We start from the raw sequence: 26,362 nt of genomic DNA on the forward strand, positions 1-26,362 counted from the left end.
ATCCACACTCGGCTGGGCCCCTTTCACTCCAGTCACTAAGAAAAGTGCCCTCCTTAGCTTGCCCTACAGCCCAGTCTTCTGGATGCATTTATTTCCTCAGTTGACTCTCAGATGACTCTAGCTTGCACGATGCAGGACCACAGTCTGGCCTGGGAGCAGCCTGCTTTGTGAGGACAGGGCCTTCCCAGCTGGCTACATGGTTCTCCGCATAGTGCAGCTTGGCTCCTGAGATCTATGGACATCTTTTAACCAAACGACTTTATTACAAAAACACCTATTCTCACAGTACTTATGACCATCCTCTCCAGTTCCTTCCTCTTCTTGATGGCAACTGATCTGCTAGGGGCCCAAGATCATAAGTTTTCTATGCGATAAAACCCCAGCGAGTGAAGTTTCCTGATACACACAGTGACTATGACCAGATATTATTTCGTTGTGAGAGTTTCTGACGTTCCCTCAGGTACAAAGAGAATTCCGAGGAGGAAAATCCTTGTCCTTTCTATCAATTCTTCCCGTGAAATGGGCTTGTAATGAGAACTTCAGTCATGCTGAGGAACTGGAAAGTTTAAGTTCATTCATTCACTCACTCACTCATCAGTCCACACTCCATTACCCAGCAAGCCTTGGCACTGAAGGAAAATACCCAAGGAAGGGCATTCCTTTCCTTGCCCAGTTTCTACTCAGAGGTTGTATACATCTGTGATTTCTTCAAAATCAAGTACTCTCCGGCTTGACTATTATGGGACAGTTGCTGCTTGGTGCCCTAGGATACTCATGAAGATCAGTATTCAGTGATGCTCAGGTCTCTTACATTCAGGCAGGCTGTCTGTGAAGAAGGCAGATAACCTTCTACATCTCTTAATCATCTCTTGCTTACCTGTATGAGGCAATGAAACAGAAATATTATATAGTTGGTAGTCTACTGTATTCTTTAAGGCCAGTCCTGATGGTGCTGACCCATAATACCAGGATATAGGAGGCTGAGGCACACAATTGAACAGCCAAGGCCTCCCTAGTCTACATTGGGAGTTTAAGGCCAGTCTAGGCAACTTAGCCGGAGACCTTGACTTAAAATAAAAAATTAAAGGAGACCTGGGGTTACAAAGAAAGCTCAGAGGTAGAACACTCATATAGTGTGTGAGTCCCTAGGATCAAGCTCCAGTATTTCAGGTTAATTAAAATATATTATCTTTATATGTGTGCATGTTTTCCTGCATGTAGGTATGGGCATCACATATTGTGACTGACATGTGGGTGTTAGGGTCCCTTGCAAGAACAGACAGTGCTATTAACCATTGGGCCGCCACTGTAGCCCCCAGGCTCTTGCAGTCTGAAGGACTAAGTTTTTGAGTTCTAGGCCAGTCTCTGCTGCATTGAACGAGTTTGTCTCAAAAACCAAGCAAATACACAAACTGTTGTGCTCTGCATTACACAGAATCTGTAGGACCCACTGACAGTGAGCCACTCCTGTGCACTCGCTTTGTTAGGCATTCCTCTCCTGGAAGGAAGGGCCTTGTGTGCTGCAGTGAGCCCTGCTGTGTAGCCCAGGGCACTCCCCTGTATCAGCTGTTGGACAGATTACATCTGATACCCTTCGCTTAGGGACAGCTTTGGTGGGCTGACTTGGCTGAGGAGCAGTAATATGTAGGTGGTTCCAGGAAGAGCTTGGTCCCACATTGAGATTGTTCTCAGAGTGGGCCCCAGAGCCCTGTAACCATTCCTCGTCCTGCTAGCTGTTGGCCACTATCTTCTCACTGTTCCGCTTCTCAGCTGCCATCTCATCATTAGCCCTGAGCTGTCTTTATTCATTGGTTTTTATTAGCTCTCTGTTTACTACTTAAAGGGCGATGTGGAACCTGTTCAACTTTCCTCAAGTCCCCAGGGTTCAGTGATGACTTTCACAAGCTGGAAAGTGACAGCTAAGAGTTTGCAACTCCCTCTTTCATGACCTTCAGTGAGACACCTCACCTCTTACCTTCCCTTCCCCAGCATTTCCAAGCAGCTCCTTAGAAAATTGTTTCCTCTTTACAGTAATAGAAATGTAAAGAGGGGGAAAAAATGGAGTCTTTCACCAAATGTTTTTGGCTAAGTGCTGATTTAAGTTCAGTTAAGTAGGTGCTTCATGCAGGCCTTGTCAGAGCCTATTAAAAGATCAGATTGCATGGCAGGGTTTCTAAATAGAGGTTTGTGTTGTATGCACCCCCCAGCCACCCCCAGTCAGCTGTTGGACAGATCACTTCTGATACTCAGGGTCTACTCAGTTCAAATACATGGTCAGGGCAGGAGACGAGTGTGTGTTTTATAGATGAGGAACCAAGCAAGACCTATCAAGGTGAAGGCAAAGCTGGGCTGTGGTTTTAAGGCTCAGACCCAGGCTTCTGAACCTCAAGATCAGTTTTCTTGTATTTTTTTTTTCCCACCACACAAAAATACCGCTAACCTTGTTGTGGCCAAAGACAGGATTTGGAACAGTGTTTTAGAAGCTGTCCTGTGGAACGTGGTAGCCCAGTCTTCAGAAGCCCAGGCAGAGAGATCAGTTGAGCCCGTGAGTTTGACAATGCAGAGACCCCCATCTTAACAGACAACCGGCAATAGTAACTCATCTCTCCAGCTGTTAAGAAACAAACTCTTGCCCCTTTCTTCCCCGTGTCTTTCAGTGACTAATTTCTACAGAGCCTTATCTGTTGAGGTGGGAGCCTCTGGAGAGGCTCTATGTATTCATTGGCTCCAGACCTCTAGCAAACCAGGGAAGTGTACATCATTCACCTCCATTTTGCAGGAGAGGGAAAGGAATCCTTAAGTACCTGCTCCAAAGTCAGTGGTAATTCTAGGTCTTAGACGGAGATGTCCTGAGCTTGGAAGCCCTCCACACGCATGCCTCTGGTCTTTCTTGGACCCTCTCTTTCCTCCCTCTCTGCAGAATGGGCTGCAGCTACTGAGGTTGTCCCAGGCGTGGAGTTCTATAATTTTGAGACGCAGAGGTATGTGTTTAATGCCATTAGGAGAGCTTTAGCCAGATGCTTAGCTCCAGGTAGTTATCCTTCACTGGGTGGCCTGCTGCCAGGGTGCTGTCGGGGGATGATGACGGTTCTTACCCAGTTGCTGAAGCTTCCTAAGTCCCTCTCTGTTGCTGTGATAAACACAGTGACCAAACACAACTCGGGGAGGAAAGGGCTTTATTTCAGCATATGCTTTAGATCATAGTCCATCGCTGAGGGGAGATAGAGAAGGGACTCAAGCAGGATCCATAGCAGAAACCATGGCTTATTCACTCGCTCATACTCAGCTAGCTTTCTTATATAGCCCAACTCTACCTGTTTAGGGAATGGTGCCACCCACAGTGAGCTGGACCCTTCCACATCAGTGACCGATCAAGACAATCTCACAGGAATGGCCAGAGGCCAGCTGCTTTAGGAAATTCCTCAACCGAGGCTCCCTCTTTCCAGGTGTCTCTATGTTTTGACAATAAAAACTAACTTGTACACCCTGCCTGTCCATGAGAGGAGGCAATGGTGAGACACCATCCCTCAAGCTGATATGTGGGTTCGGTATGCTAAGAAGTGGTTAACTTGTCTCCTGCATACTTGATTGACGTATAGAATGATATAGTACATGGCCCTAGGCTGTTATCCATCCATAAACCCATTCTTCCAACACTCAGAGCCAAGAAGGAACTGTCTAAGTGCCTAGCCTCTGCTCCACCTTCAAGGATATCACTGATTAGTAATTCAGATCCCTGCCAGGCATGAAGCTCTGTCAGGTTTTCTGGGATCACAATAGCGATGGATTTGGCCTTCATGGTGCTTGTAGTCTAAGAGGAGGTGGGTAAGAGGCAGAGAGATGCAGAGAGAGCTTACTAGAGAACTCCCCAGTGTCATTTGTGTTTCTGTTTCTCTTAACATGCATTTTTTTTAAAGGACAGTGTGAACGTCCTTAGTGCTGGAAAGGGCTTCAGTGATGTCGTGCCTATCTTCACACGGGCAGAGGTAGGAGAAGAATATCTCTGAGGCTCTTGAGCCTGGCCCACACTCATCTGGCAAAGGTGACACTTAGTAGCCACTGCCCTAAGGTAGTGGCACTTGTCCGCATACCTGCCCACTCAGGGTGGAGGCCATGTGCGTCATGTAGATCTACCTCCTGGGGAATCTGATAGAAATTTCCTGCCAGACGGGAGTGGAACAGTTTCTCTGGAGGTAAATTGGCTTTTCCAACCACATGATCCAAGCACTGGGCTCACTGAGCTGTGGCAGGGTAACATACAGATAGCTAAACCCTCCCTTGCTGAGGTGCCCGGGCATGATGAGGGTAAGGCTCGTCTGTGTAAGTCACCAAATGCTGGCTTTCTCTAAGGTGATGGGTACACTGCATGGAATGATAGCTTTTTCTCTTTTTCATGTTTGGAACAGGTTTGTTTTGAATATTGGAAGTGTGTCTATCGGGATGGTTCCCACTCGTCCTGAATCAGAGGCTTTTAGTGCCACTCCTCCTGGAGAAGCCTCTTTCTGTCAGCCTTGCTTTTCCGCTGTAGGTTGACATAGTACAGTACAGCAACCAACACACAAGACTACCGTTGTGTACGGCTAAAGACCATGGTGATGGTACAGCCTCCTGAGCATTTCAAATTCACAAAGTAGGATAGGGATCTGCACCAGGCAACTTTCTTCTTGTATTTCTTCTTGTGTTTCCTCTTCGAATCTTCTGGAAAGGGATGGGAGCCATGTTCTCATAGGGAGGTCATTGCTGCCAGAAAAGCTGTTTCTGTTTTTAATGTGATGGTCGTAGTTTTACTGTACTTTCCCTGTCACTTGTGGTTTTGTTCTGTGATTGTCATATGGATGGGTTTAAAGGCCAGGGAGGGGCTGTTCTGCAGGTGCCTGTAATCTCATGGGCCGTAATGTTCTGTTGTGTTAGGGCTGTGAGTTAGGGGTGTTTGAAAATGATTTTGGTGCTAAAGAGGGAACCTAGGGCCTCTCCCTCTTCCACCATACATATGGTCCTGGGAATGATCAGATGAAGAGGATTGGCAGGGGATGCCTTTAACAGCTGAGCCATCTTATGGGGCTCCTCAGGCTAAGTTTTCATCAGCTACTCTCTTTTATTTCCCATAAACAAAGGGCTGCCTCATCTCTCCAGGGAAATCTGGGGAACGCTTGAGCATTCTAGACAGAGGACAGGCATCCTTGGGATGTTGTACAAAGTGGAAACAGCATCAGACACATACTGCTGTAACAAGCACATTGTGCCTGTGCACAGTAAGTGTGATTTTAACTTCCAGGAGACCTGGCTGCCCCGTGCCCTGTGCTCTTTACCTTTTCCCTGCAGGAGCAGGGTTGAACGTTTATGCTGGACAACAGGCAGGCCAGGGCTGATAGGTGATAGTGGAATTGTCCTGTGTGTTGATTGGTTGGTCGGCTCTGTTATTGACCATCATCATTGGAAAACTCTGGTCTTTTTCTGTGCTAGAAAGAAAAGACTGGCTGGCTTCCCTAGTTGACTGTGGGGTGGGCAGCTTCAGATGATGGATTTACTGTGCAGGGCATCTGCACTGAGTCCCACCAGGAGTCACATGGGGGAAACTATGGAGTGTGGCAGAGCACACATCTATTTGACTTTGAGATGGGCTGTACTATGTTCCTCAGACTCACTTTGAGCTGCTACGCTCAACCAACCTCCTGTCTTGGCCCTTCCAGATCGCTGTTTGTCTGCTGTCTATATTTATATTCATGATTTCTTTTGAGACAGGGTCTTTTTCAGTAGCACAAGCTAGCCTGGAACTCATTGTATAGTTCAGGCTGGCCTCAAACTCATAGGAATCTTTGTGCCTCAGTTTCCCAAGTGGGGTTATAGATATGACTACCATACTTAGTTAGGAATATTTTACATATGTGTGTGTATATATGCATATGCATATGGACACACATACAACACACACACACACACACACACACACACACACACACAGAGCTAGCTAACTAGCTAATAGATAGTGACTTAGAGAATTTGTTTTTTGGAGACAGGGTCTCACTGTGTAGCCCTGGCTGGCCTGGAACTCACTCTGTAGACCAGGCTGGCCTCGAACTCACAGAGATTCTCCCACCTCTGCCTCCTAAGGTATTGAAGGCATGTGCCACTATGCCTGGCCAAGAATGTATTTTGCTAGCTGATCACTCTCTCATATTCAGGTTGGTTTGCCTGCCTGCCTTCCTGTAAGAAGGCTATTACTAACTTGTTTTCTTACATTAAATAACATTATCAAATTATCCTATTTGTTCTAATGTTTTTTTTTCAGATCTGTTTTTAATGTTATTATTTTTGTGGGAAAGAATTTTTTCCAGACATATAATTATATAATCTTTAATGAAATTTTGCTTCCTCTTCATTTCCAGTTGGTGGCCTTGTTTCTCCTCTGTTTGGCTGTGCTGGCAGCTCCCTCCTGGGGCGTGTTAGCTCTTCCCTTGTAATAGTCTTGTGCTTTCCAGTGCATCTCCATATCTCTCAAGGAAGCTTCCCTCTGTTCTGAGCTAGTTAAGAGTCAGTACTGGGTGCTGGGACTTAACATGATAAGCATCAGAAGAGAGAGACATCTGGGTTTTGTTATTGGTTTTTCCTTCGGATTCAGTTAATATGATGAATTACATTGACGGATTTCCTAATAACGCATTCTTCCGTTCCTGGACAGAATAGAATTTAGTTGTGACCTGTAATTGTGTGAGTGTGTGTTTCTCAGAGATGGGGAGGCTGAGGGCCTGGCAAGTCAGTGGTTGATTCAGGGCGGAATGTTGCATTTTTGTTTCCTGAGTTACGCATGGAAACAGAAGTTGGGGGTAAAGAATGAGTTGGCGCCTGCAGGTTTGATTAAATGAAAGACTTCCCCAGCCTCACTCTCATGCCTAACCTTCTACCCAAACCCACTCATAATCCAGCATGGTGATTCTAAGTTGTTCCCTTTTCAAAATGAACTGAAAATACACATGTTCTAAAAATGAGTTTTTAGGCCAGGCGTGGTGGCGTACGCCTCTAATCCCAGCACTCGGGAGGCAGAGGCAGTCGGATTTCTAAGTTCGAGGCCAGCCTGGTCTACAGAGTGAGTTCCAGGACAGCCAGGGCTACACAGAGAAACCCTGTCTCGAAAAACCAAATAAATAAATAAATAAATAAATAAATAAATAAATAAATAAAATTTGTATTTTAAAGATGTATGTGTATGGATATACTTTGTGAGTTCTTGGGAGTTACAGATTGTATTACTGATTCACCATGTAGGGGGCGGGAGTCTAACCAAAGTTCTTTATAAGAGCAATGAGTACTTTTAGCTGCTGAGCCTTCTCTCTAGCCTCAAGGGTTATATGTATGTATGTATTATGTATGTATGATCGATGAAATATGTAGCCCAGGATGACCCGGAAATCACAATTTTTCTGCTCAGCTTCTGAAATGCTGGGATTACAGGTACCACCATGTCCAACTTAAAGAGTATCTTTGATGAGATGTCAAATAGCTTACAAGTGGGATGCATGATAGCAAAGCCGATCAGGCGTATGACTCTTCTGGTCACCTGGACTCCGGTGGTCACTAAGCCCATGTGGAGACCTGCTTCTGAGGCTTTGTCCTGGGAAGGAAGACAGAAGCTGCCATCAGTGGGGAGACACAGCTGTCCAGAGGCATCTTTGCTTCAGATGCTGAGTATGGCCATGGTCTACTGTGACACAGCATCCTCACCCTCCATCCTTCCTTATAAGTGAGGCACTAGAGAGAGACAACGGGAAAAGGCATTTGCTACAGGCCATCAGTAGGCATTAATCTGAAGCAGGTACATGGCCTCTGACTGCAGGTCGCACACTATGGTCTCTGACAGCTCCTAAATCGTGGCGGCTCAAACATCAGACTTAGTTGTTCCCTAACCTCATTTTATTCTACTGTCATTTTTTTTTCTTAGAAAATCTTGAAATTCTCTTAAGAGATGGCACATGGAGTAGAAAAATATACACACTAGAATCTGGCCGTCTTGCGATCTTCTTCCTGTTCTGTTTTATGAACTCGCACGGGGACATTACCTTGGTGAACCTTGTCCTCACCTGTAAATGGTGTACTATTAGTAATGATGCCATAGGGCGAGTGTAAGGCTTAAATGAGATGGTATGACTCACATGCCCAACATACTGCATGGCAAATGTGGAGAATAGGCAGCTGCCATTGCTCGGTGATAGGATGTATTCCTAGAAGTGCTATATTAGTGGGCTTGGCCCAGAGTGAACATCACAGAGTGCTTGTGTATTTACATAGACCAAACAGGCGTGCTTTCACTGGCCAATGTAATCTATGGAACATATCGTACATATAGTTACTCCCTGACTAAACCATCCTTTCATGGTGCAGGGTTGTATTTGACAAGCTATGGAAGGCTATGGAAAAAAAAAAAAACCTTAATGGCTAACCTTGGTTGTCAACTTGACACACTTGGGAAGAGGGAACTTCAACTGGGGGGTTACCTTCATCAGATTGACCTGTGGACATGTCTGTGGGAACATTTTTATTGATTCCTAATAGGAAGGCTTAGCAAAATGGGCCTGGGCTGTATAAGAAATGTGGCTGGAAACAAGGTGGGAAGCAAGCCAGTATGTGGTATGTCTTCATGGTTCCTGCCTTGAACCATTGAGGGAGTTCTTACCGCCCTCAATAATGAACTGCAACCTGTAAACCAAAGAAACCCTTCCCTCTCCAAGTCGGCTTGCGTTAGCGCTTTTCCCAGCAACAGAAAAGCAAACCAGGACACCAGCTTATAGCCTTTCTCAGGCGGGGGAGTTGAGACATGATATTAAAGTAAGCTGATAACATCCTGGCCTCCCTCATAGACAGACATTTTAGCATAACTTTAATTTTATAATTCTAAGTTTAAAGTTCTTCACAAGCATCTATTAGTTGCACAAAATAATAGGTTTCCCCGTGACACTAAATTTGTTTTAAAGGTAATGATGGTGTAGCCTTTAAGAACACAGGCTCTGGAGCCTCGCTGCACTGATTCAGATCTTGGTTGTACCACTAGCCAGGTGTGTGACCTTGCCTGTGTCACTTGGCCTGTCTGTACTATACTTTCTGTGAGTGTAAAGTGAGGCTAATAAGAGTCCCTGCCTGGTGAGGTTCTCTGAGGAAGAAGGGAGCAAATGCCCCTGTACATAGCCTGACGCCTTAGCTGGCGCACAGCCCCCAGAAGCACGCCTACCTCTGCTTCTCTTTGGCATATGGGATGAAGATGTGCCTTGACGTTCGTAGCTGTCACTGCTACGTGTGCTCTACTTCAATGGTCAAGGCTTTCCCCAAACCTGTTTCAATCTCATCCATTAAGAAAGGGGAAGAGGCAGGCAGGTGAGGTGAAGGTGATTGCCAGGTAAGCCTGGAGACTGGAGTTCCATCACTGCAACCCAGGAGAGAACCTAAACACACACACACACACACACACACACACACACAGACACCCCGCATAATCATAATAGTAACAATAATACATTTTAAAACTCAAAGAGGGCCGGGCGTGGTGGCGCACGCCTTTAGTCCCAGCACTCGGGAGGCAGAGGCAGGCAGATTTCTGAGTTCGAGGCCAGCCTGGTCTACAAAGTGAGTTCCAGGACAGCCAGGGCTACACAGGGAAACCCTGTCTCGAAAAAAAAAAAAAAAAAAAAAAAAAAAAAAAAAAAAAAAAAAAAAAAACCTCAAAGAGAAGAAGCTAATGATTGCTCCTCCAGCAGTGGGCAGTGTCCTGTGGCAGTGGCAAGAGAGGTAGACCAACCCGCAGGAAAATGTACACAGGCCATTATTCAAGACTCAGCCTTTTGTTCAATGGGGACAATGTTTGGTGTTCATGGATGCTTCATTCCTTGGTGTTGTTGACCACACCATGGGGAAGGAGGTTTGGTCAGGCCAGAGCATGCTGGGAGGGTGATGGCCTGGTGAGGATAATGAGAGCAGAGAAGGGCTGTTTCTCTCGGGCCCATGGCAGTCGGGTCACCCAGCTGAGCAACCGAAAGGATGTGAGAAAATAAAAGGCGCTGGCTTGGCGGGCTCGGGTTTTCTATTCTGAAAAGTACTCCATTCAGGCCTCCCTTGGCCCCTTGAGCTGTAGGGAACGGAGCCAGTTAACCCACATTTAATGAGATCTGGGTTAGTGGACTCCCTTTCTTCCCACAGCATGTCCTGGCCACTGGACCTCTTCCAGGACGCGTACAGTGAGGGCCATTTACACTGCTCTGGCTGGCTGGACTTTCTTAATGAAGTTTGCCAGCCCCCACATAGACTCTCCTCCTGGTTTTTCCAAGGATCGGTCTCTGTTGATCTTTGTGTACCTCTGTGCTTGGGGAACTGCTTCAGCACGTCCTTACTGGCGGGCACTGTTGGGTCTTTTATTTTGGTCTTCAGTAACGGTTTTACTTTCCTGGGTGACATGATGTGGGTTTTCTTTAGTTGGTGATTTCCTCTCTCTCTCTCTCTCTCTCTCTCTCTCTCTCTCTCTCTCTGTGTGTGTGTGTGTGTGTGTGTGTGTGCTCACTCACTTGCATGCACACTTCCCACATCCCTCTCCCAGGCTTCACTGTGCCTCCTTTCTGGGGCTGGGATGCCAGGCACACAGTGATACAGTGACTTCCTTGTCTGCTTGGCTCTCCCCAGCTGATGGGCAAGGTCATTTTCAAACTCAACACCTGCTTATCCGACCCTCCAGCTGCACCACACCAAGACAGCCTGCTCTCCCAGGCCAGGGAAAGGGTAGATAAGAACAGACTGGGGAAGAATAGCAGCAGTGGAGGACGCTGCCCACCTCTCTCGGGCGTGGATGGGCATTTGATTTGGCAATGAGTCAACACTTATCAGCTGATGTCCAGGGGTCCCTCGAGATAGCGCTGAGAGCCTGGGAGGGCTTATGTTGGTGATTGTTCCTTCTTTTTGTTGGGCTTGTAAGTACCATTACGGTCTAGAAGGCAGTTTTCAGCCATCCATCTGGCAGTATTGTTTGGTTAGGATGCCCGAGACTCTGCATAGTGAAGTACATAAATTAGAGTTGACAATGTCATTGAAGGTGTCCATTGGCAGAAGGATAGTATGTGAGCATGCGAGTCCCTCTTTTCCTTGTGTGGCTTTTAATGGTGCAGACAAGACATGTCTCCAGTGGCATGTCTGTGGACTTCATGGTGGAACATGAAGACTTTTTGTTTTAAAGGCTTATTATTATTTTATGTGTTTGGGTGTTTTGCCTTGCATGTATGTCTGTCTGCATTGCTTATGTGCCTGGTGCCCACAGAAGTTAAAAGAGGGCTTTAGATCTTCTGGAACTGGAGTTACAGAGAGTTGTGAGCTGCCACGTGTGGGCTAGGAATTGATCTCAGGTCTTCAGAAAGAGCAACAACGCTCTAAACTGCTGAGGCAGCTCTCTAGCCTGGAACCTGCAGACTTACTCAGAGGTCTCCTACCTCATCAGGCCTCAGACAAGTCACTTTGGTTCACTTGCAAACTGGAGATGAGTGAAGCGAATGTGGTGGTGAAGAGGGTTGAATGAGATCATCTTCGGGGAAAGTGCAGTACGTGACCTGCTGTCAGTGGTTATCTTCATCATTACTATTGCCACCTTGGTTGAGCTGTCATCCTCAAGGTAATGGTCCTAGGATTAGAGGCAGGACATGAATCAGATGCCCTGCCTGATAGATGCTGTCATCTGTACTTGACCCCACCAGTCCTTCATGGGGAATACTGATGTCAGTGGCCCATCCAGCTGCTAGTCAGGCTGGCTGCTTCTGTGCACTGCTCCTCTGTTTACTTTCAGTGCGGGCCAGGGAGAGTGATTTAGTTGGGGCTGTACTGTTAAAGCGCTTTCCCAACCCAGCTCCCATGAACCTCCAGGGCACAGAGGCTAATTGAGAAACACAGGTCAGGTGTTGAGAGTGGTCTGTGATAAGCCACTTGAGTTATCCCCTTGTGAAGTGAAGTTATTAACAACGTGTGGTTATTAGGACACTTTCTGATGCCAAATACATATTCAACACCCAGTGGTTTGGGTCAGGACTTCCCAACCTGGAGAACATGTATACTCTGGGTAGAAGAATCTTTGTTGTAGGCATGCTCTATGCTTTGTTTAGCAGGATTCCTGGCATCTACCCACAATATGCCATCAGCACCTTACTGCAGCTTGTGTATGGCCTCATGTATCCTAGGTGGGGTAGGGAAAAAGAAGAGGCCTATGCAGTCATGGAACACATAAAGACACTTCAGTCAACGACACATCATGCCCATGATGGCAGTCCCAAAAGATTATATGGCCTGTGTCTGAGTGCCCATCTGAGTTTACATAAGTAATGTGGTAGCTTCCATGAGAATGGCCCTCATGGCTCATAGGTTTGAATGCTTGGTCCCCAGTTGGTGGAACTATTTGGGAAGGATTAGGGGGTGTGGCCTTGTTGGAGGGGTGTGTCACTGTGGGGTGGTTTTTACTTTGAGGTTTTTTTTTTTTTGGTTTTTTTTTTTTGGTTTTTCGAGACAGGGTTTCTCTGTATAGCCCTGGCTGTCCTGGAACTCACTTTGTAGACCAGGCTGGCCTCGAACTCAGAAATCCACCTGCCTCTGCCTCCCAAGTGCTGGGATTAAAGGCGTGCGCCACCACCGCCCGGCTTTTAGATTTTTTTTTTTTTTGGTTACTTTGAGGTTTTAAAAACTCATGCCATTCCCAGTTTGCTCCTCTCTGCCTCATGCTTATGGATCAAGATGTCAGCTGTCAGCTGCTGCTCCAGCCTGCAGATGCTTCCATGCTCCCTGCCTCCGACGGTCATGAGCTCTAACACTTGCAGCCTTGAGCCCCAAATCAAATGCTTCTTCCTTTTATAAGTTGCCTTGGTCATGGTGGTTTTGTCACAGCAATAGAAAGTAACTAAGAAAGTGTACGCCGCCTAGTCATAAAATCCTCTCGATGCTTTTCTCAAAATGTATTCCCATCACTGAGCCAGGGCATAGCTGTATTTGCCACAAGGAGGTGAATTCAGGTCATGAAACTTGGATGCTCAGAACCAGTGTACTTGAAATGGGAAGTCATTCATCCCTAGGACAGACAACAGTGAGATGGATGTTGTAGAATGTGAACCATATTGTTCACTGGGGCTCCTGCTGGCATGACTGGGTCTCAGTGTCTGAAAATATATTGTTCTCAACAGCTATGCTACATTTGTTTGTTTACTGGCCCATTGTTTGTTTACTGGCACATCACTCCTGCTCCCTGTTAGTAGGGCATCATACTGACAGTCTACTCCTTTGAGTTTCCTGTTTTCACGTGGTCCTCATGACACCTGTACACTGTTTTCACAGCCAGGCAGGGAGTGGGGGTCCACTTCACCGACCCCTCCCTCAATCCTGCTTTATGATTTCTGTTGGCCTCCTTCCTGGGATACCCCGTGCTCCCTTTTAGCACCCTTTTGTCTCTGTTTTAGTAGTGAGCTGATAAGCCTGGCATCGTAGCTCATGCATGGGAGGGCGATTTAGGAGAATCACAGTGAGTCTGAAGCCAGCCTGAGCTAGAGAGTAAGTCCTAGGTTAGCCAGGGATAGAATGAGACCTTATCTCAAAAAAATCAATCAATCAATGAATCAAGCAAGCAATCAAGCAAGCAAAAGATTAATCAACTCCAGGCAGTAGTGGCCCACACTTTTTTTTTCTTTTAAGATTTATTTATTTTATTATATGTAAGTACACTGTAGCTGTCTTCAGACACTCGAGAAGAGGGCGCCAGATCTCATTACGGATGGTTGTGAGCCACCATGTGGTTGCTGGGATTTGAACTCTGGACCTTTGGAAGAGCAGTCGGGTGCTCTTACCCACTGAGCCATCTCACCAGCCCCTGGCCCACACTTTTAATCCCAGCACTTGGGAGGTAGATGCAGGTGAATCTCTGAGTTTGGGGCTAGCCTGGTCTACAGATTGAGTTCTCACACATTGAGGGCTATACAGAGAAACCCTGTCTCAGAAAACAAAACAATAAAGAGCAATCAAACTAATGAGCAGGAACCCAAATGTCTCCACTGGGGTAAAGCGTGTTCTATAAACAGCTCCTGTCTGTTGTTCAAGAGAGCTCTCTCTGCTATGGAGATCTTGGCACATACCCTGGAGACCTTTGTTCTTGATGACTGTGGTTCTTTGGAGTCAGAGCTCTTGGGATACAGACACTTGACTGTGGAAAGCTAAAACCAACAGGTAAGGCAGGGGTTGTAAATGTTCAACATTAATCTTTGAAATCCATGCACGTAGAGTAGCATGTATGGGTTTGGGTATGTGGCCCTACACAGCAACCTATATATGTAGATGCTAGCGTGCATCGACCAATGGCAAGGCACACACGCAGATAAACCCTACAGTGGTTGGCAGCACTGTAGGGAGTTGTGGATGGTGGTTTGCATATCCCAGCCAGTGGAGACACCCATACATTGAAGTGAGGTGGTAGAGAATGTGATGGTAGAAGTCTTCACACAGGAAGCATCCGTGTGGGCTCTGTCACTTGCTGCTGTGTAGCCGTTCTCAGGTTCAGGGCCATGCTGTGCCTCAGTTTCATCATCTCTGAAAGAAGATACTGGGAATAATGGTGCTTAGAGCAGAGAGAGACTCAGCGTTGTCACTGGTGAGATCAGCTGGGTTGAGAAGGAAGATTCTTCCTGGTCTCTTGGCTTTTTTTTTTTTTTTTTTTTTTGGAGACAGGATTTCTCTGAGTAGCCCTAGCTGTCCTGGAACTCACTCTGTAGACTAGGATGGCCTTGAACTCAGAAATCCACTCTGCCTCCCGAGTGCTGGGATTAAAGGCGTGCACCACCACGCCCGGCTCCTCTTGGCTCTTATCGATCTTTTAAGGGTCCCATTCTCCTGCTCCAGGTTCTGTCATGCTGTGTGTGTTTGTGTCATGTGTGCTGTGTTTGTGGCTTTCTTGTCTGTTGCTTTCCATTCTGTTTGTACTCCAGCGATTTGATTACCCGGCTGTCCCTGTACGCAGCCTGTCCAGCAGGCTGACGAAACACAGATGCTTGATCTCAGGATGCCTGCCCCGTGCTGCACTGTGCAGATTCCCAAACGTATGTTCTTGGCGGAAGGGCTGAGGGCCTGGGATGAGGGGTGGGGATCAATTAGTCAGCCCACAGAGGCCAAAGGTCTAGTCCTTGGGGTGCAGGCTCAGGCACAGTAGATCTCCACTTTGTGGATTTTGTTTTTTTAAATACTGTCCTTATGAATTCTTTCACCTCGGAGTTTGTTCTTGAGTGTTCCGGCTAAGTGAAAATTGGAAAACATATGCTATCTTTGGGGGAAGCATATCCAGACTTAGGGACAGGAATCTCCCTCTGAAGTGTTCCTCGACAACCGAGAACAAGGATAGCAACTGCCTGGACAGGCATTTCCGTTCCTAGTATTTCCCATCCTGTTCAGGCCTCCTGCTGGGAATGCCAGCCACTGTGGCCAAAGCTGCAGGTTTCCCAAGAGAATCCAGAATTCAAGAGTTTTTCCTCAGACTCTCAGGCTAGTTGCCCTGGCTTTGAAAGGTTGGCTACTCACTGAAAAAGTTTCTTTTAAGCATTTCTGAGCTAAAATGGAAAAAGCTGCTAGCTTACAAAAGACAGGGGAGACGCCGTGCCTACACCCTGGAGCTTTGTGGGTATGGAGAGTGAGACTCAGAAAAACGGCCTGTCGCAGGTTCCAGAGCTGGATTTCATGGTGGATGATTGGGTCCCCAGTGCAGGTCTTTCTCTTCCCTTTCTACCCAGGATGCTTCTGTTGGGCTTTAGATAGAGCTTTGAGAGGCATTTCAATGCAAGTGTTGTGGTCACCCAGCCCAATGTGGAGCTTGAAGCATCTGTAAATGGATGGATCCCCAAAGACTTTAAGCATGGCTTTTTTTTTTTAATTTTTTTCCCACATTGATTACTAATTGAGAAAATGCCTTTACAGCTGGACCTCATGGAGGCATTTTCTCAACTAAGGCTCCTCCCATCTGATGATGCTAGCTCTCATTAAGCTGACAAACAAAACCAGCCAGCACAGCATCCACCAAACTGAGAAACAGAGAGGCAGTTTTGAGCAAGTTTGTTCTGTCTTAGCAAAGAGCAGTTGGTGTGGTTTTCCACATAGCAAGCCTTTATGGCTTCAAATATTCTGGAGCTCTTAGCAGAGTTAGGAAAATACCTTTGAGGCAAAGACAGTTCAGCTTTGACCTTGGGCCAAGAAAGTTCAGGCAGCCAGGCTCATGTTGTAGGATTGCAGGATAGTTGCTGGGGTGATACGATGATGACTTTGTCTCTGCTTAATGGTGGTCCAGCCCAGTGGTCCAGCCCATCTGCATGACTCAAAGGCTCAGAAATGAGTGCTTCTTGTTAGCAAGGTTGAAGGGGTGGCGTTTCATACTCCAGGTCTTTCTTCTTTGCCCAGCCTGCTTGTAAAAATGAGAGCTTGATTTTTCCAAGCTGTATCATGGACCCCAGATATCAATGCCAATTTTCTGAAGGAAACCTACTGTCGTCCGTGAGCAGTTGTCCGGCCCACAAGGGTGACTCATAAACAGTGAAGTTCCCAGAACTCACTCATCCCTGGCCAGCTAGGAAGAAGCTAAGCCAAGAGGGGTGGGGCAGGCTGCCGCATTTGAAAATAACATTGTGTGTTACAGACAAGTGTCCCCTGTTGGACAACCAGGCACTTTTAAACAGAGGAGGCTCGGCTGATCACCATGCTGGTACCTGCTTTTATCTGGCCGATGGAGGAGTGAGTCTTCACTCTCCACACTAGCTTAGACTAAGCAAGAGACAGGTGCGGCTGCGGCTGACTTTCCTCCAGGCTGTTGGGAGTGTTTCTGACAGCAGTGCTTATGGTGTCGTGGATGGTGGCAGGAACAACTGGTTTTTCAGGCTATTAAGAAAGTGTGATTTCCTTGGTTGTTGACCACCCATCTCCAACCCTTAAATGCCTAAAATAACCTAGAAGGCCACACAAGTCAGCATATTATTTATATTCACTTAGTGTTGTTGTGGTGGTGGTCGTGGTAGTATGTGTGTGTGTGTGTGTGTACGTGTGTGTGTGATTTTTTTGAGACTCCCTAAGTAGTCCTTGTTGGCCTCAGATGCACAGCAGTTTTTCTGGCTTTGCCTCTCAAGTGCTAGAACTGCAGGTGTGTGCCGCCACACCTGGCTATGTTAACTTTCATGGCTAATAAACATCATGCAGAAAATTGTGCCAGTCACTATAGCTTATTGGGTTTCATACCCCTTTAAAAAAAAAAAGAATTTTATTTATGTGTGTGTGTGAGCGTCACATCCATGCAGGTGCCTGTGGAGGCCAGAATCTTGATGGCTGGATCTGAGTTGCTGGGAATTGAATTGCAGTCTTCATCAGGAGCAGCAGCCATTGCTCTTGTCTTAGCCAGGGTTTCTATTGCTGGGATAAAGCAATAGGACCAAAGCAACTGTGGGACAGATGGGTTTATTTTATCTTACAGCCTAAAGTCCATCACTCACGGAAGCCAGAGCAGGAATTGAAGGGGAGGCCATGGCTTGCTCAACTTGATTTTTTACACACCCCAGGGCTGCTGGGGTGGGGGTGGGACACTACCCTCAATGAGCTGGGCCTCCCACATCAATCATCAGTTAAGAAAATGCCCCGCAGACTTACCAATATGTGAACTTATGAAGGCATTTTCTCAATTATTTTCCCAGATAGGCTAGGTTTATGTCAAGTCCACAGACACCAACTAGCACAGGTCTTAACTGCTGAGTCATCTCTCCAGCAGCCGATTTTGCTCCTAACACACCTCTGCAATCAGTACAGCACTGAGAAACTATGTTAGCAGTGTTCCAGGGATTTCCCCAAGGTCCCCCTCTGTGCTTGGCAATGGCTATCCGGACATCTAATTTTGTATAAATAAAATCACTGGGATATGGGGTCAAGGGTTTGAGCTTAAAGGATTGTAACTAGGGTGGTGGCAGGTAGCCAGGAAGGTGACTCCTGGGAGTGTCCGTGGGGAGATTCCTGTGGTGTTCAGGGCTCTCTGAGACGTGTTGTTTCATTGGCTTAGATTGAGATGGCGCAGGAGGCTCATCCCTTGGCAGTGTTGAAGGTGCCGGAGCTATCGAGGGCAGACAGGGCACTGAACTAACTATTGTCCTGGCAACCGCCTTGTCACTAATACATGAGGTTTCTTAAAGACCGATTGTTCAGGAGGTATTAAAAGCTGAGAGCTGCCGGCTAGGGGTGGAGTTTTGAGATGGAGCCAACAAGAAATGCCAGGTGTTGTTCCTGATAGAAATCTGACTATCCCCGGATACCGCCTGTCAGAGCGCAGGCTCCTGGGAGTTGGTTTTCTGATGGCTCAGAAGATGCCAGTGACAATGGAGACCAGAGGACACAGGCTGCGTAATGAGTTTCCCGTCTGGTGGTCGGAGGTGTAGCGATTCTTTCAGGAAGGCCATTAGGAGCTTTGGATGGGTTGTCTTAGAACAAGTGACCTCTGTCTTGAGGCAGAGCTTCTGTGGACAACCTCTTCTTGGTTCTGGACACAAACAGCTGGGAGTTTCCCCCACGGCAGGTGCGGCTTAACTTGGCTCCTCAGCGGTTGCCTCTCACATTACTCCAACCGTTAGAGTTACTCGTTAGAGTCTATTGTATGGGCTGAGCTAGCTGCAATATGGATTGAGTGGCTCAGACGAACAGAGAAAGTAACAGATTCTGTTTAAAGACGTTCCATGTATTTAGTATTCATTCAACAATAAGTACCAACTGTCATTAGATGCTCTGGATGGCTTACCCTATAGCTACAGGGGAAATCAACTTTGTGGTATGTAGAATTACAGGTGAGATAATTATTGGCCTGAAGGCTATGTGTTACACAGCAGTCCCTCCTGATATGTGCTTATGGGTTGTGTCAAGAAGGCCTATTGCATAGATGACATTTTTTGGCAAACCTGAGAGTACTTTTGTTCCAAAGACTATATATAGCCTTTTCCCCATGTGCCCAGAGACATGCCAGGGAAGCAGTCAGACCCTGTGTTGGGTCCCCTGCAAATATGATTCTCTTCCTTCCCCAGGTCGGAGAATAGAACTGAACAGACTTGATGCCCTGGTTCCTTCAAGTACCTGGTTTGCAGCTTCATTCTAGGCAGCCAGACTGGGGTTATCTGACAGGATATCAAGCACAGGTGTCCCCACTGTTGGAACACCTGGAGTTAATGCAATCAGAGAACTTCCTTGGGGGTTGCTGACAGAGTGGGGTAGAGACAGGTAACAGAGACATCTCTGCTGCTGAAATTGTCTGTGTTGGCTCCTCATTCTGCCACACTACTTCCTGTCTGAGACTGGGCCAAGCTACTTAACACCCCATGCCTCAGTTTCCTCATCTGTCAAATGGGATTGACATCAGCAGCTCTGACATGGGGTTGTTACAGTCACAGTTCAACCTGCAGCAAGTGCTTGTTGTCACCCGTGAGTACTCCTTAGTGTCCCCGTCTCCCAAATGCTGAAGCTGGGTGTGTTTTATAGATGAGGTACACACACCCGAAGCAGTCTCTCTTCCTTAACAGCATGGCTTAGGCTTTTGCCTTAGAGGTCTTTTGTTTTAGAAAGATCTGTGCTTACTCTTAGATTTTTAAAAAAGAAAACCTTGGGGTGGACCTTCTTATAACAGGCTATTCATCTGCTACATATGTGGGGGGGGGAGGGGCTAGGTCCAGCCTGTGCTCACTCTTTGATTGATGATTCAGTCTCTGGGAGCCCCCAAGGGTTCAGGTTAGTTGACTCTGTTGGTCTTCTTGTGGAGTCCATGTCCTTTTCGGGTTCCTCAGTCCTCCCAACTCTTCTGTAATCCTCCCAGCTCCGTCTACTGTTTGGGTGTGAGTCTCTGCATCACTTTCCATTGGCTGCTGGGTGAAGCCTCTCAGAGTACAGTTATGCTAGGCTCCTGTCTGCAAGCATAAGGGAGTATCATTAATAGTGTCTTGCCAATGGGGTGGGTCTCAATTCAGGGCGGTCATTGGTTGAACAGTCCTTCAGGCTCTGCCCTGACTTTGCCCTTTTCATCTTATAGGCAGGATACATTTTGGGCCAAAGGTTTTGTAGATGGGCTGCTGTCCTTATCTCTCCCCTGGGAGTCCTGCCTGGCTACAGGAAGTGGTCTCTTCAGAATCCATATCCCCCACCACTAAGAGTCTAGCTAGAGTGGCCCCCACAAACCCTCTGGGGCTGTATCCCTACCCCAGATCTATCTGGTACATCTTAGAGATCCCCCCACCTCCTCCTTCTCTCTCCCCTGTCCTCCCTACATAGGATGCACTCCCTCGTCCCCACTCCCCTCCCCAGTGCCTCTTCTTCACAGATCCATCAACCTCTGATATCTATTTTGTTTCCCCTTCTGAGAAAGATTCAACCATCCTCCCTTGGGTCCTTCTTGTTATTTGGCTTCTTTGGGTTTGTGGAATGTAGCATGGTTGTACTTTATGGCTAATATCCACTTACCAGTGAGTACATACCACGTATGTCCTTTTGGGTCTGGGTTGCCTCACTCAGGATGATATTTTCTAGTTCCATCCATTGGGCTGCGAAATTCATGATGTCCTTGATTTTAGTAGCCGAGTAGTATTCCATTGTGTAAACAAACCACATTTTGTGTACCCACTTGCCAATAGAGGGACATGTAAGTTGTTTCTAGTGTCTGGCTATTATAAATAAAGCTGCCATGAACGTAGTTGAGCCAGTGTCCTTGTGAGTGCTGAAGCATCGTTTGGGTATGTGCCCAGAAACAGGACCATTTTTTTGAGGAAATATAAATGTCTTTTTGTTACTCTCATATATTTATCTCAAGGGTTTCCAGAACTCTACCATAACCTTGTAACCTCTTTAGTGCTTGCCTGGGCTGAGGTCAGGTAGCATCATGTTGTCCATGACTGCTGCTTGCTGGAGCCATTTGACCCAAAGGAAAATCTGTAGGCTGGACACACTATTTCCTCCCATGGTCATCTGTGTATGGGCCTGGCTGTAGCCAGGGGAAATGTCAGGCATCAGCTGTCTGAGGCACAGGGCCCATCTGAAGAGCCTGGGAGGAACCCACTGGTCAATCCGGATACCACGATATTTCAGGAAGGAAGCTCGGAGGGTGTCACCTCTTCCCTTACAAAGGGCCTTGTCCCTCACACTCGAGGAAACATTATCAGGGTGGGTCCCTTAGAAAGCCAGTGTGTTGAGAAACCCATTAAGCGGCTCCAGCCTGTGATGGTCTCCTTGGGCTTTGAAGATGTTCTGCTGCCACAGTTAGGGACCTTTCTCCAGGTTCCCCAGCACGCTGTCAGGGCCCTTTTGTGATATGTGGAAGCAGACTGTCCCCCTCCCTGGACTAACAAGCGATGGAGGGTGAGGACTTGGGCCCGTTGGCAACAACAGTTCTGTTTCCAGGGTTTCCTTGGCAAACAGCCAGCCCATGGCTTAAACATGTGCTGCTTCTTGCACAGTTCTGGAGTTGAGCAGTCTGCAGTCAGCTGTGGGGGCTGATCCAGATGTGAGCAAATCTGGTTCCCGTTGGAGGCGCTGGGGCATGTCCATCACGGCCTTGCGAGTTCCCGCCTCTGTGGGTTCCACTCCTCAAGGCTGGAGGTCTCTTCCGAGCACCAGTTTACTTGGTGTCCATGGCTACACCTCTGCTGCTACCCTTCCCACTTCAGACAGTCCCTGTGATCCCCGGGTCCCACCCATCAGACGCAAGGTCCTTTCCCTATCTCCAGGTCCTTACCGATCTCACCTGTAACCTTCCTTCTCCAGGCAAGGCAAGAGTCACGTGGTCTGTGGATAATGCACACCTGTACTCCAGCATGGTCCCTTGAGTGTTAGGCTCACAGCCTCCGTCGCTGAGGGTGGGGATGGGGATGGGGGTGGGGATGGGGGTGGGGATGGGGGTGGGGGTGGGGATGGGGGTGGGGTTGGTTTAGATCCTGGCCCTGCCACTCCCTGGGCATTATGGTTGCCAGGCTACTTGCTGTTAAGGAGTCTCCCTACATAACAGGATGAGTCTTCCTCTTGTTTAACTGCTGTACTACGTGTGAGGGGTCTAGAGTAAACCCTCAGCATCTTGTGACCATTGTCTTTAATCCTGCCCTCCTTTCTCTCTCCCCACCCCCCCCTTCTTTGTCCTCCCTCTTCTCTTTCTCTCTCTCTTTTGAGTTAGGGTCTCACCGTGTAGCCTTGGCTGGCCTGGAACTTACTCTATACTTGAGATAAACCTTGAACTCCTAGAGACCAGCCTGCCTCTACCTCCTGAGTGCTGGGGTTAAACATGTGGGGTACTGTCATTATTTTATCTCAAAGAGCTCTCGAAGATGCTGGCAGACACAGGGAATGCTTATGGGTAGGAAGAAAACCCTTATAGTTAATGAGGACTCTGACTTTGAGTTTTAGGATTTAAGACAAGACTTAACTCATCTTTTTGGGGGGAACGATTTCTGTTCCTTTGTAGTATGATGCATATGTCATATTGAACGGTAGGAAGACGTTTGTGTACTTAATACCCTAACAGCTGCCTTTCAACCTTTTCCCACACTCTGCCATCTTCTCGATGAACTTTGTCCTTTCGTTTCTACTATGGCTGCTCATCTCTACCCTCATGTCCATGTTCCAGCAAGGACAAAGGGACCAGCCCTGAGTCAAGAGACTCTGGAATCCCTTTCAGCTTACACGTTTGGCCAGAAGTAGGGACTGTGTCCTCCTGTAGCAATAGAGGGAACTTCGGAGCCAAGAACATTCAATCGACACCTAGGAGCACACTGCTGCTGAGGACGAAGGGAAGCATCAGCCACTGTCATCTACAGCCCTGGCTCAGGTCCCCTGACCAGGACAGGGGTGGCTCCTGTCACAGCGTCTGTTCTGACAGTGAGAAACTGTGAGTCTGTCATTGTGAGAGAATGCGAAAGTAAACAGTTCCCCTATCCAAACAAGAAGCTTTAGAGAGCAGCGAAGACCTGTGTGTCAATATGGCTAATGGTTCAAAGTATAACACTCACTGAGGCTCTGTCCAGAGGACTCACCTGCAGGGGCCTTCTGTGTTGCTCATGCCCATGTAGGAGGAGTCCAGACTGCCATACTGAGGGAGGAGTGGGGAAGAGTGCGTTCTGTAGGTTCTTGTCCCTAGACTCAGGGAAGGCCCAGCTTTGTTTTGTTTTGTTTTTCAAGATCAGGTTTTTCTGTGTAGCCCTGGCTGTCCTAGTTGATCTGTTAGACCAGGTTGACCTTGAGCTCACAGAAATCCACCTGCCTCTGCCTTCCAAGTGCAGGATGGAATTAAAGGTGTGTGCTACCACCTCCTGGCAAGGCCCATCTTTTGTGGAACCTAATGCATGCCGGCTGTGTGCAGTGTCTTCTTTAACAAAAGAGGGGCTTGCTTTGTAGTTGATGATAACATTGTAACCATGTGGGTAATATCTTGGGTTCACTTACCATACACCACCAGGCAATGGGGACACAGGACAACTTTTCTCATCATCTCACGGCTACCATATGATGCAGACATTGCTGTGAGTTGTACTTTATGGCTTAGGAAGCAAAAGTTCAGGGTGCTTAAATCCTTGACTGAGGTCTCACAACTAATGTATTAGAGTCAGGATTCAAGCCCCTGGAGCAAAATGAAGTCTGTTCACTAGGGGTTAAAATGTCTGTGGATAGTGATCGTTTCGTTGTAATAATTGCATGCTATTACCTTCTCTTTGGTGAAGAACTGGGGTTTAGTATATAGCTCGATGACAGAGCCCTTGCATAATATGCATAAGACCTTGGTTTGATTCTAGTACCTTGTGGGCATACATGTATACAAAGACATTAGAGAAAGCAAAGGCCTGGTGTTTCTAGCTAACTAGTGGAAGGATAACTTCATTAGAAAGTATTTACATTTTTTTCCTTCTTACCACAGGGGTATGTGCTCACAATGAGATAATGGGTTGGATTGGTTTTAATTGTCAACTCTTGACCCACTCACCTGGGAAGAGTCTCACTGACGGATTGTCTAGATCACGTTAGCCTCTGGGCATGTATGTGGGGGGATGGTCTTGCCTATGATAATTGAGGAGGAATGACCCAGCCCACTGTGGGTGGCTCCATTCCCTGCGTTTGGCTGCTAGACTATGAGTAGGAAACATATAGGCATTCGTTTTGTACACGTTCATCCCTCTGCTCTGTGATATGAACTGCTGATACAAGTTCCTGCTGCGGTGCACTGTAACCTGGAACTGTGGGCCAAAATAAACCGGTCCTCCCTCCCCTAAGCTGCTTTTTATTAGGATGTTTTATAGCAGCAACGGAAATGAAGCTGGGACAGATGTGACGTTCCTTAGCTGTGGTTTTTTACAGTGATTTGATAAGCAGGCAGGAGAGCATGACCATTCAGTCAGGAGTGGACAAGAACTAAGACTGCTGTCACCGGAGTTCGGGGCCTTCCCCAATAAGTGTCCTTGAAGTTTGCTGTGGGATCTCTACCCTGCTGTCCCCTGAGGCAGGGAGGACTCCGCATTCCAAGGGGGCATAACTTCCCCTGGGTTTCCAAATGGTCATTTAACTGCCTGTTCCTTGAGACAGTCTGAACTAAAATCCATACCAAGAAAACACCAACAGCTTGCTGGCTGCAGCTTGGTCGTGGCCCCCAAGATTCCTGAGCATAGCCTTGTTTACTTCCTCTGGGTCTCCAAGGCCAGGAGAGCAGCCCTTGACCACATGGGAGCCTGTGTCCTGGCTGGTGGGGTCAGAAGAGGGTTAACTCTCAATGAGGGTTAATGTTTATAAATACTGAACGGTACCGGGTATCAGTACCAAGGCATCCTTGCCAGACGGGGTCAGTCCCCCGGCGTGCGGTCTGGCGTGCGGTCTTGACTGTGTGCTGAGTGGCCCCTTCTGTCATGTGGCTCACAGGAAGGGTGGTTGTTTTGTGACTGTGTTTAAAAAGCCTCTGCTGACCGGGGAGTCCGCAGAAGGCAGCAGTGGCTTGCAGACTGACCAGTCAGAACTGAGCCATGCTGTGCGTCCTCTTTCGTCAGAACACCAAGGTTCACTTTTTTTTCTTCCATCTCAAGCTGAGCGTGAGCAAGCCAGGGCTAGAAGAGCTTGCACACAGCTCCCTTTGCTCTGGGTCTCATCATGTAGCTCAGGTTGGCCCAAACCAAACCCTTCCTGTCTCAGCTTCCCAAGTGCTGACATGGTAGGTGTGTGTCACCACACCCGGCGATATCATGGATGTTTTATAGGCCCCTGTGTTGCCATGGAATTTTAAAGTTAGAACTCAGAGACTCTGGGACATTGAACAAATAAAACCCTCTGATCTTCTGATAACTGATGGGGCTGAAGGGAGGAGTGACCTCCTTCCTTTCATCTCATGCTGCCTCTCTGTTGAATCAGCCAGGGGCATCTGGGGATAGAGTTAAAGCTCACAGACTCTGAGTTCCTGTGGTCCTGCCTGGGGTAGCTGTGTGGAGCCAACCCTGTCTGGAGCCCTGCAGAGCAGACCTTCTGGCCCTGTCCCTCCAAGTTGTAGGGACTGCCTTTTGCCGCTTTTGCCTTTAGCTTTCTATGATAGCCCAGGCTGCCCATCTTTAGCTGGTCCTCCTTCCTCAGACTTAAGTGCTGAAGCTGCCGGCATGTACCACTCACTCCACTTGACTATTTCCTTTAAAGGTACTGCTTCTGCCATCTGGAGGCACCCCCATTTCCTGACTCCTTGTATCCTCCATGCTGGGGAAGGAAGGCAGCTCTCCAGGGGTCTGTTTCATAAGGGCACGGATCTGTCTCTTAAGGGAGCTGCCTTGTGGCCTGATGGCCTCTCTGAGGCCCCAACCCTGGCACGCCACACTCTAGAGACTAGTCTCCAGGATAGGAACTTCAGAACTACACAGATCCCAGTACTGTGGAGGGTTGCAGTGCTGTGTAGGAGTGATGGAGAGGCGCAGCTAAAGCAGAGGACCAGAAGCTGATAGGTTATGAGGGGGGCTCCGTGGGGAGGAGGGGGTTTGAAGAGAAGCAGATGCAGAAGTGTGGGAGGGCAGGACTCTGTGGAGGCTAGAGCCCTGCAGGCAGATGATGCAGATGTTCCATATTTGTAGATCTGCAACTGGGGATGAGGAGGGGTGATGTGGATGGGTGAGGAGCTGGAGCCCTCATCTTCCTATCCTCTGGTAACTCAGTTGCAGAATTGCTTCTCTGCAGGTGTGGGAGGCGGTTAATGATTGATAAAGATCAATGTTAGCCCGTCTGCATGACCCGTTTCCATTAAAAAAAAAAAAAAAAGAGTCTTCAATGCCTGGACTAAAGGAGGCTCAGATATGTTGGTTTTTAACCAGATTTTTAACTGGAGGTCTTT

The 26,362-nt window shown here is 47.6% G+C and overlaps 1 protein-coding gene across 5 annotated transcripts in view; it reads left to right on the top strand.

Moving 5' to 3' along the window:
- The window catches only part of Arhgef3 (Rho guanine nucleotide exchange factor 3), a 289,379-nt gene that overhangs the window by 42,127 nt on the left and 220,890 nt on the right, over nucleotides 1-26,362 (top strand). Inside the window, exon 1 of one of the 5 annotated variants that reach the window (XM_085828466.1) lies at nucleotides 18,008-18,574. The exons of the other annotated variants lie outside the window; for them this stretch is intronic. Coding sequence (XP_085684592.1) covers nucleotides 18,471-18,574 — 104 coding nt within the window. The 5' untranslated portion in view covers nucleotides 18,008-18,470. Of the gene's footprint in view, nucleotides 1-18,007; nucleotides 18,575-26,362 lie in introns of those variants that run through there. 5 annotated transcript variants of the gene reach the window in all.

The sequence above is a fragment of the Mus caroli genome, unplaced genomic scaffold (genome assembly GCF_978045245.1).
Source record: "Mus caroli unplaced genomic scaffold, Mus_caroli_1 scaffold_12, whole genome shotgun sequence".
NCBI lineage: Eukaryota > Metazoa > Chordata > Mammalia > Rodentia > Muridae > Mus > Mus caroli.